At 43.9% G+C, this 10,981-nt stretch overlaps 1 protein-coding gene across 1 annotated transcript; it reads right to left on the reverse strand.

The window, feature by feature from the left end:
• Nucleotides 1-2,621: 2,621 nt before the first annotated feature.
• Nucleotides 2,622-6,037, reverse strand: AGTRAP (angiotensin II receptor-associated protein). Its single transcript, XM_010005240.1, has 4 exons — nt 6,006-6,037; nt 5,676-5,787; nt 4,899-5,097; nt 2,622-2,728 (listed from the first exon to the last, which is right to left on the reverse strand). Exons 2-4 carry the CDS (start codon nt 5,778-5,780, stop codon nt 2,622-2,624), a joined length of 411 nt encoding a protein of 136 aa, XP_010003542.1. The 5' UTR covers nt 5,781-5,787; nt 6,006-6,037.
• Nucleotides 6,038-10,981: the final 4,944 nt, after the last annotated feature.

Raw genomic sequence — 10,981 nt, forward strand, 5'->3', positions numbered from 1 at the left:
GCCTCCTGCTGCTGCTGGCTGCAGCTGGGCAATAAGCAGCTTATGCCTCGAGATTAGCACTGCTGGCCGTCACAGGGGCTGCAGATGGCCGCAGGAAAGCTGCTCTTGCCCGTGTCTAATTAAAGCTGCGTCCCGAAGGCAGCTCGGCTGGGATGTGAGCAGGGCACGTTGTGCTCCGAGCCCGCCAAAGCGCGTCGCCTCCTCAGCAGCGCCGGGCGCCATCTTGGGCTGCCACAGCCACCCCAGGAGAGCCTGGCCGGGACCGTGAGGTGGGCAGGGGACCCTGCCTGAGCCCGGCCCTTCGCCCACCAACACCCGAGCCCTCGGGCCACCCGAGAGACCCGGCACCGCCAGCAGCAGGAGGGGTTGTGGTTAATTCCATTAGAGCTGCCAGCTCATCACCCAAACGGCTCCGGCACGTCAGGACCCGAGGATTTACAAGTAATAAAAAACCCCAAACGAACAAACCAAACAAAAACTGCAACACCCAAGCAGAGAATCACAGCTGCTGCAGGTCTGGCTGAGGAGGAGCCCTGTGGCAAGGCCCAGCTGCCCGGATCAGCACGACAGGCTTGGTGAATCCCCACAGGCCCAGCTCAACCAGGTATTGATCCCAGAGCGCGTTGGTGCTTCTAAGCACTGCCAGAACAAATAGCCTCCTCATAAGCCAGGAGAGTGGCCTAATTTTTACCCCCTCACTCCTGATTTATTGCCCAAAAAGAGGCATCCTTGAGGCACAGTGAGCTTAGCATAACTCTGGCCTTGGTCAGCTCCTGTGAGCTTCCAGATGTGCCAAATTCTCTACAGAACAGCACACAGCAGGTCAGTTAGAGGGGTATGAACAGATGGTGTAGTACAGCTTCCAGAAAGAATGGCTGAGAAGGCCTCACTAGATGAAACTCTGTGCAAATACCCAAAAAACCACTGCATTTAAAACAGCTGCTTTCAGTCTGTGCTTCACAGGTTTAGTGAAGAAAAAACCTGAGCCTTTAAACGTGTTATTCAGGGATCTGTACTGTCACCAAACTGTTCTGAAGGGCATTAACTGAAAATAAAGGCCTGCCCTGCAACACCACAAGCCCTATAAATTTCTGCCTACCTATTATTCTCTCTTCCCCATCTGATCAATAGAGGAGACTGATTCCTATGCTTTACTATATGGCAGCCCACAAAATTTATGCTTGGCACTCATCTTGGGTGAGTAAACCAGACTATCACCTGTGCAAGTTCCAGGTACAAGCACTGCAGGAGCACCTGCTTAAGTTTAAAATGATCAAACTTGGAGGAAAGTGGTTTCAAAATTACAAATGGCATGGTTCTAGAGGTAGAGCAAAATTAGCAGGGCTTTTGGTTACTGAAGAATCAATGCAGCAGCAGGTCTTGCCAAGAGCAGTGCAGTTGTAGAATAACAGATGCATACTTTGAAAATGAAGCTGACTTAGAAAAACAGGTCATCCTAGCACTAGTATTTTCATTTTGCCAAAGCTGACATACTCTTTCTTCTGAAAAATAATCTGGTTGAATGTTTGGGGTTTAAGATCTTACCTTGAAAGCCAGAGCAGAGCATATTATTGTGTGATTATAGTTCATCACATCCCACAGAGTTCACCACTGCAGTGTAAATAATCCCTTTTTTTTCCCCCCAGTCCTCATTTTACTGGCCCACCTTCCCCGCTCACACATTTACAAGCAGTACACTCCGCTTAGGTCTAAGTAAAGTATGGACTAAAATCCATCTAAACCCTGCAGATTTTCCCCAAAAACAATTCTCCCAGACTTCCTGGCTACAGCCCCAAGCCCTCAGGATTACTTACATTTTCAAATGAGACATAAGTGACAAGAGTAACTTTTTCCAACACAGGAAAACTGTGTTAATTTTATAGTTTTCTTAGAAAAATGTAACATTTCAAGTTCTGTTAAGATAGGCAGCTAAGGCAAAAGGACATTTAAAGGCACAGAACATTCAACAGCCATTTTAAATATCCTGAAGGACATTCAACTTGCATAAAAGCATCAGTGAATAAAACACAAGACTAGATACTGGGAGCAAAAGCAGCTCCCTGGCCCAGTAAGAGCATTTTATACCAACCCCAGCTTTGTGCAAACCACCACAGATAGCACAGGGACTTATGCTCATAAATCTTACTTAAAAAATACCATCAAAATCAGCTCTCAGGAACTCCCAGATGTTTCCTGGAAATGTATATGCATGGAAGGAGGTTAAAAGGTTTTGTTTAAATGCAGTCCATAAGGCTTTTTAAGGTAGTTTGTCAAGGAATATTTTGAGTGGTTCCCTTAAAAATAGAGAGAATGCACAATACAAGAATTGTTATGACTGCAGAAGGGGCATCCACTCACTCAGAGGCAGGATTTAGAAGGAGAAAGGAAAAGACAATACTGGAATTACAAAGAGTCACAGTGCTTAACATGACATTTCTGACATCTTCTGGACTTAACTGCAGGAACCCATCTGCCTAAGTTTCAGGGACGCAAAACAAATGAAAAATCAGCTCCTCTCCTGTTTTCTCAGTAGGAGGTCTTGCTCCATCATAAGGGATGTGGGAAGAGTGGAATACAGGACCAGGCAAGGGAAGCATCCATTCCCAGCTGCAGACAGGGCCTCAGTAGGGCTGTGGTGCTGTCTTGCTTGAGTCAGGCCACTGTGGAGGGGCATCCTGCTGATCAATTGGCTCATAGGCGTTGCGATCCCGGCCTGCATGTGTGACACCTGAATGCAGAGGGAAAAGAACAAGTTTTTTGGGGAAAAAAACCCCAACACACCACTAAACACACACAAAAGCACAAAAACTGAATCCCACAGAAGAAACTAACAGCTCAGGAGCATGCCACATTACCTGCTCCACCAGCTCCCCAGCACCTGTATCCTCACTACATAGGCAGGAGGTGAGAAAACTCGTCCTTCCAAAGGCAAAAATAACTGAGATACATTTGAATGTGCCTCTTTGATCCCCAAGAACTGCCCTCTCATTAGCCACAACATGGCTGTTTGGAAAACAAGACCCACATGCTACATACCAGCATAACAAGCTCCTGTAATAGCATATTTCAACAAGATCAAGTTTATGAGATCTAGTAGAAAAATGAGCATATGAAAGCAGAAGCAGCAGGAAGCAGGGCTAGCTGACAGCATAGATTTAAGGGCATGATTCATCCATGAACCACTCTTCCCAACAACACAGCTATGCCTCAAGTGTGCCACAACACAGCACTACATTTGAATCCAGCAGCTCTCCCAATTGCACTATTAACAATTTGCCTGTGGTACAAGACTAGTACAAAATCATGTTACTGTGTAGGGACTAAGAAAGGAAAAGAGAGAGACAATGTGCATGTACAGCACTTCATCTAAAGGCCAGGCATCTGCCATGGCTAGAAAGCAATCTGAATCCAAGGTGGGCACCACACCATATCAGAGAATTGTTTTTAGCAGCAAGAATGCTGCCAAGCAACAAAGAATTGTGTATGGAAGCAAAACAGAAAACCAGAAAAAATTTAACACTGTTAGGTTCAAAAAGAAAATGCCAGATAGCAGGAAAATGAGAGGAAATCTGTCAGCCATGTTCTACAAAACAACAGCACAGTTAGTACTGAAAAGTATTGCGAGGAAGACAGTTCAGGAGAGGGTATGAATATACAAAGTGTCTGAATCCCAGCCCATGCCTGAGAGGAGACTCTCAGTATTATGCCTGTGTGAGGACACTATAGTTGAAAAGAAGGAATACTCCCAAATTCCGAGAAAAAGGATGAACTCCTCAGTGATTCCTACACTTTCCATAGGATACAAATGTCAAATCCCAGTTATAAGCACAGTGAGCAGCCAATCACACTGCAGCGGACTCACAGGCTTCCTGTCCTAGTTAAAACAGATCTGACATTTGCACAAGCAGCTGATGGAGAAGACATCCAGATTACACTAGCAGAGAGGCACAAAAATAGCACATAGCACCCCAAGCCATGGCTTCCTTTCATGGCCTCTCCTCCTCTACAGGTATCCACCCATCTTCACAGGAAACAGTATCTTCTTTGCTAGTGCCAAAGCAGCACAAGTGACAGCTTTCAAACACTGTAATGCAGTATAATCCTTTGTCCTGCACAGCCTTCTTAGGAAAGCAAAAAAACAAGTGCACCAGGCTGCTGTTCTTGCCAAGGTGAACATCCACAAATCAAACAACCCTTGGCAGCTGCCCCGGCATGAACTAGCACCAGGAATGATTGGCAAAGCTGACAGACCCAGAACATCCAGCCACAGCCCCTTCTCTCTGGCAGGGCTGCCACATTATCAACAGTAATTACAACCAGGAGAAAAATTAAGGCCTCCAAGCAAGGACTCCACAAGGCAAACATCAGTCCCATTTTCTGAGTGACGAAGTAGAGGTCTAAAGCAATCAAAGTAGCTAGGATATGTGAAGCCCAGAAAAAACATGGGAGTTAGAAATTCAGCTTCTTTCCCTCTCATGCATAATCAGGCTAGATAGGATGCTGCCTCTACTTTCACCCAAAGAAAAATAAAGGGTTGGTAAAGAGAGAAGGACACCCAAAGGCTTCCAACAAGCACACAAATTAAGAAGGAGGAAGAGAGGAAAAGCCTATAAGTTTTATTAGGAGACACAGCAGTGGTATCAATACCATTGTGGGCAAAATGGCTGTCAGCTGAGGACTCCAGGTCTGCAAGGCAAGAGAGGAAGAAGGTAAATTTAAATTTAAGGCCTAAGACAGAACAACAAAATAGGAGAACAGACATGAGCAAGAGAGAGCAAGCACCCCATCCCTGGAACAGGAGGCAGAATCCAGCTGCACAGAGCTCAGCTGAAGTGTCCCAAGTGCAAGGTGGTCTCCTTAGCACCCACACTGACTTGGGGGCAGAGGAAGGGCCCTACCGATGTTGAAGGTGTATTCCCCTCCACGCTCCCGATACATCCGATACACCAGGTAGCAGGATGCAGGTTTGAGGAGGAGGCTGAAGATGGCCATGCCTATACTGAAACGTCTGTCATCAGTGAGACTGTTGTTTGGAGGGTAGAACAACGAGATGTGAATGATGTCTGTAAGGACTGTGAGCAGCAGACCAGTCAGGAACTGGAACAAAGAGAATGGAACATGAACTGAACAGGGAATTAACCACTAGGAGTAACAGTTTCCTGCAAGATCTGTGTTCACACAATCATGCCCTCACCCCAGTGTCCCTAATTGCTAAACCTTGACTCTGCCAGGTAAACAGACACTCCTAAATGAACAATCTTCTATTTCTTCATTTTCTTCACATCTGTCAGACACCTTCTTATGGTACCTGTTCAATGTTCACAGAAGGGTTTTATAAAGACCCTCCAGCTCAAGCATATTAAACACTTTGAGTCCTCCCTTGGCATTACAAGTCACAACAACAGGTAAAAAATTAAAAATCAAGTATGCCTCATCTCTGAGAAGCAAAAGAAGTGACAGTGAATGCTTCTCACCATGGTTTCCAGTGCTTATGATTGTATACACTCTCTTAAAAAAACCCACAAAAACCCAAAAAACCAATCCAAACAGGGAATTTGACTTGTCCACTGCTGTGTTTGGAACAGTTGAAAATCATCACTGAATCAAAGCAGCTGTTTCTGCCCTCCACCCGCTGCCTGAGCAGCCCCATGGAGGCAAATAACCCTCACACTCACCATGATGATGGCATCAAGGGAATCTCGCTGCACAATGGCCCAAATCCCCACTGCAAGGACACTGAAATTTCCCCAGGCATAGGAGGCTGGAAACATGTAATTCATGCATCCCCTGCCAAACAAGAAAAAAAACAACCCAGCCCACATTCTCAATAAGCCTGCAACTATTTGTTTGCATTCATCCCTGTTCCCATGCAAACACCCTACTATGATTTAGGATCTTTATGAACAAAGAAAGGGACAAGCAGTGAGTGCTGCTCCCTGAGAATGTCCCATTCCTAGCTTGAAGGAATACCCTCTTCTCACCCAGGCCAGGCCCCAATCACTCACCACACTGTGAGCAGCCAGTGTACCAGAATGATGGCCTGTGGAAATAAAACAGAGGAATACAGGTCAGCAAGTTGGGAGTACTGTGGGAGGATCAACATGAAATGACTCCATCTTGTTGCTGAGGAGGAAGAGTGCCCTGGACCCAGGAACCAGCGCAGAAAGCTGGTGTAGCAACTGGGACACCGAAGACACACAACCATTTTTCTCTGCTGTTGCTGAGTATTTCCTGTGGTGCTACACTGTAGTCATTCATTACTGTTGTCATCTCTGTCAACAGTTGATTCAGGGCCCACTTAGTCTTTTCTAAATGGGTTATTGATTTTGGAACTCCAGAGGAGTTTGTACAGACAGCTGGGCAATGTGCTTCACACTATGCTAGCACAGTTTATACATGACCATATCTGGGATCCCATCACCAACAAGTCAGGGATAGTCATGCCTGCACCTCCCAGCAATTTCACTGCAGTCCTCACTAAATACTCCTTTTACCTTCTTGCAGTCTGCTCAGAACAGTGGTTCAACCTCGCTGTAATATTAACAGACCTGAAGGCATCTTCTAGAAACCTGAGGCCCGATCCTGCCAGAGGACACAGCTCTTTTCATTCCCAGTGAAACCACCAGGGCCCAAATGCCAGCAGTGTCCTGTAAGATAATGCTGGCACAGATTCAGTACTTTGCAAATGTCCTTAATGATCCCAATCCTTGCACTGAAGGGGACAAAACCACGAAGAAAGCATCTTATTGTAAAAAGTGACACAAGGATTCTCTTCATCAGCACTTGACATTTCTGTAACCAAGGAGACATACTCTACATGTTTGTTAAGATAGCAAATGGAAACAAGAATATACCACTTCAGTCTTTTTCCAGATAATATCCCTGTGGCTTTGGGCCTGATGGCCAACCTCAACAAAGGGAGATCACTCATATTCATTCTCTAAACATTTGTGAAAACAAGAATATGGAAGACAGCCCTATTAGCAGCCTTGTAAAGGAAAGGCTAAAGCCTGAACATATCAGAGGATCTGTGAGAAACAGATACTCTTCCATTTCTTCTAGGTGTGAGAAAGACTCCAATTGGCATTTTTACTGACCTTGATATATAAAAACACACCACCAGAACTCCTCAGAAGCACACTCCCCTCACATACTCCCACAAAAAAAAATAAATATTGGGAAATAAGTAGCAAAAGCTAAATTACTTGGTGGACACAGAAAGAAAAGACGCAGCTATGAGCATTAAGACACTAATAAAAAAATTAAGATCTACTGACATCCTGCTATGTCCACCAACTTCATAGGTGTATCCATGCTGTAAATTAAAACAAAACTAGTTGCTTGAGAAGAGAGTTAATGACCCATGAAGCTGTGACACAAGTGAAGCACAGCCAAGAAAGCAACAGGAGCGACACATCTGCTGTGGCTCACGCTACTCTGCCAAGATGCCACAATGTAGATGCTTGATGATAAGACAGAGCTCTTGCTTCACTGCAGCACCCCAGCACATCTGCTGAGAAATCACCCTGAGCAGCCTTGACTTTGCCAGAATTTTAAGCATTGCTTAAACAGATTGTTATTAATGATTTTTTTTTTTAATTGTTCATGAATGCCTACAAAATGCTCCACCACCAACCCTCAACTTTGCTTCTTCCAAATTGTACCATAGAGACCAGACAGAAACTGATAATCAGTAAAATACAAAATGATCTTGAATATGACTGTAGATAAGCAAATAGCATTTACTCAAGAGATTATCACAACATCAGGAAAATTCTTAATTAGGTAGTGTTTAATTGCACATTACATACCCGCAAGAGCCCTCCAGGCTTACCAGTTAACATAATTATGCAGGGTAGCTTTTTTTTTTAAAGCTGTCTAGATCAATATTGCCATTATTTAAATTATGAAGCAAGCTCAGTCATCAGCATAAAGTAAACTAGGGCTGCTATTATGAAGGACTGCTGAAATAGAAACAAGGCATTCCCTTCCTGCTTATTAGTCCAATTTACCTGACAGTTCTTCAGTGCACTATGGAATTACCTGGTGGTCTTGGTATGCTTTAACATAGAAAATGTAGTATAATTAACAACATTCTTTAAAGCTACAGACACTATGAGAGATTAGATAATTTGCAGACAGTCTCCTGATGAGACAGCAGAATAATTCATTTTTTTTCCATCTGTTCAAAGACTTAATAAGAAAGATACGCATGTCTTCTTTTAAGAAAATAACTCCTAAGACTTGAACTAGTGCTGAGAGCAGAATAAAGGTGGGACCTTTGTCCCCATCCCTTCTGGGTAGAAGGATGACCATGTGAATAAAAGCATCTTATTGGAAACTGGGGAGAGTAAAGGGGAAATCCTAGCTCCTCTGCAAATGCCAGCATGTGATGGAACTAATTGCCAAGCATAAAAAAAGCCTAGATCTGCCTGGGTCTCATTAGATGGGAAACTCTTTGGAAGAGAAACTCACTCCTTTAAACATGCTTCAGCACAGAAACTAGCACAGGGCTGAATTTTGACTAAATTAAAACCCACATTGTTCCAAATTACAATTATTTTCTTATGGTATTCTTAAATTCCTACTTTTTTTTTTTTTTGAGTGCTCATTTACTCTGTGACATAATTACCTGAGGATACACTAGCCAAAATCTAGATCTGAGTAGCCACCTGAGAGAATGCTCCTCATTATTTTAAACAGAGTGATAATGAGAGTGGTAAGGCAGCAGGACAGGCTACCTAACAGGGGTTGCTGTGACTCTGTCCTTAGAGATTTATTTTAAAAGTCAGCTGAATTTTCAGTTGAACTATTTGATCTAACTTTGAAGTTAGCTTTGCTTTGAGCAGGAGGTTGGACTAGACAACATACAGAGGTCTAGTTTAATTTATTCTAGTTCTGTGACCTAGCATTTAAAAATGCCCAGGCAAAAAAATACGTTTCCAGGCACACGGATTGTAGGGCATCATCCAGGTTTGATCACCTCCAGCTTTGTACTTCACTGCTCTGCATAGTTACTTCAATAATCCCAGGTGTCAAACATTCCCTGAAAAAAGTCAGCTGTGCTGTTTCCCACATGCTTTGCTGAGCATTACTATTAGAGCTGAGCCAGTAGATGCTGCTTCATGAGCATGTTCTCCATCCAGTCTAGCACAAAGCCTGCTACACTAATTTTATAGCCTGCAAGAAGCTTAAAGAGACTGCAAGGCTGAGACACTGTGTTCTGTCACAAACAGCTCAGTCATGCAGTTTTGTTGGGGCTACTTTTATCACGAGGCTCATCTTTTCTAATCTTACCATCATGCCAATGAATAGCACTAGCATGTGCTACTTCCAGTCCCTTTCTGAGTAAGAAACTTTCCCACCTTTGCAGTATCTTTCAGGGAAGCAGGCCCTAACTCAGAAACAGTACAAAGGTGCTGGGGAACAGGGAGTTAATAATTCTACCAGCTCTTCAGCCCCAGAGCAGCACCAGCAGACTTGACAACAAGGAATTTCTTAACGATGAAAACAAGCTCATCCTTATCTAGGAAGAGATTTGGGAATGGTTGTCTAAAACCAGAGAAGAAAGGCAACATTTTAGTTGCGTTGTCATGGTGACTCAGTCAAGAAGTCTGTGTTTTTCAGCTCCCCTATCTCCACCTCCCATGGCAGAACATGCGTTTCACGTTAGCAAACTTAAATTAAGATATCCTTGTTTTGCACTGTTCTTTCAGCATGGGAAAAAAAAATAATAATTAAACCAAGTTAAAAAAAAAAAAAAAAAAGCAGAAGGCAAGATCTTTTCATCTTCCTGGTGCCCTGGGAATCACACAATAGTCCAAACTTGTCAGAGCAAAGGATCAGCTAGTTTCCCAAATGTAATATAATCCACATGCCAGGCTTTGAAAAAAATTCCATTTGATTACTTGCCTCTAACAAGGGAAGTTGATTTTCTTGGGAAACTAGTAAGAGAAGAATATATCCTTATATGAACTTTTATTTAGCACAACCACATGAAAGCCTTCCTGAACAAAGCAGAATTCATGATGGTAGCTGAGATAATGCTATCCTCCTACCCAGTCCATAGCTGCTCCAAGACCACTGCTCACAGCTTCATGTACCAACAGCATAAAGAAACTGATGTGATCAGTGATGCTTTCATTCTCTGGGCAAAGAAAAATCATTCTCTTTTAATCAAAGAAAGCACCCGAAACTTGCCATATCATACAAGATACACAAAGCAGTGAAGCTGGGAAACTGCACACACACCTAGGAATCTCAGGGCTCTGAAAATATGAAAAAAACCCACCCAAAACTAATAAAAAACAGGAGAATTCCATCTGCCTGGTAGCAGGGAAGGCTTCAATATCAAACACCAATATGAAAAGTAAAAAAGTTATTTTGTCATACTCCAGCTTCTTGGGAAGGATCCACTACTTCCCAAAGCAAAAAGCAGTGCAAAGTATCAAAGCTGTGATAAGACCCTTATTTCCCATTTCTCTGGCTAACAGTTATTGACCAAAATTTGAAAGTTTCCCCTAACTGAAGCCCCACACACAATAGGCAATTTCAGTTATCTACTAGATGATAAGCCCCGTAGTAAGTGGGATCATCTTTCTAAGCTGTTTTGCCTGACAAGCAAAAACTCTGCCAACTCAGGATCTTGTGTTTACCCTGGATTCACTTTAGTCAGCTGAGCCTCCACTGCCACAAGTTAACAACCAGCTGCTGTCCCAACCCAGTCCTTGGCCACTTTACCAACTGACCGAAGTAAGAGAAACCTGGAGTCACTGCCTGCCGGTCTTAATAACCAAGAACTTTCGCAACGTTTGCCCGCGTGATGAAAAAGGGTTAGAAACTCCAGTCGCTCCTCCTCGGAGGCCTCCCCATCTCCTGACCAGGCCCTGAGCCAGCTCCTGGCTCAGGCACAAAGCCGGCCAGCACGGCTGGGAGCGGGGCAGGCAGACCAGGCCAAGCTCCCGCCCCGGGGCCGCCCTGA

This window comes from Chaetura pelagica, unplaced genomic scaffold (assembly GCF_000747805.2).
Source record: "Chaetura pelagica isolate M959 unplaced genomic scaffold, ChaPel_1.0 scaffold159, whole genome shotgun sequence".
Taxonomy (NCBI): Eukaryota; Metazoa; Chordata; class Aves; order Apodiformes; family Apodidae; genus Chaetura; species Chaetura pelagica.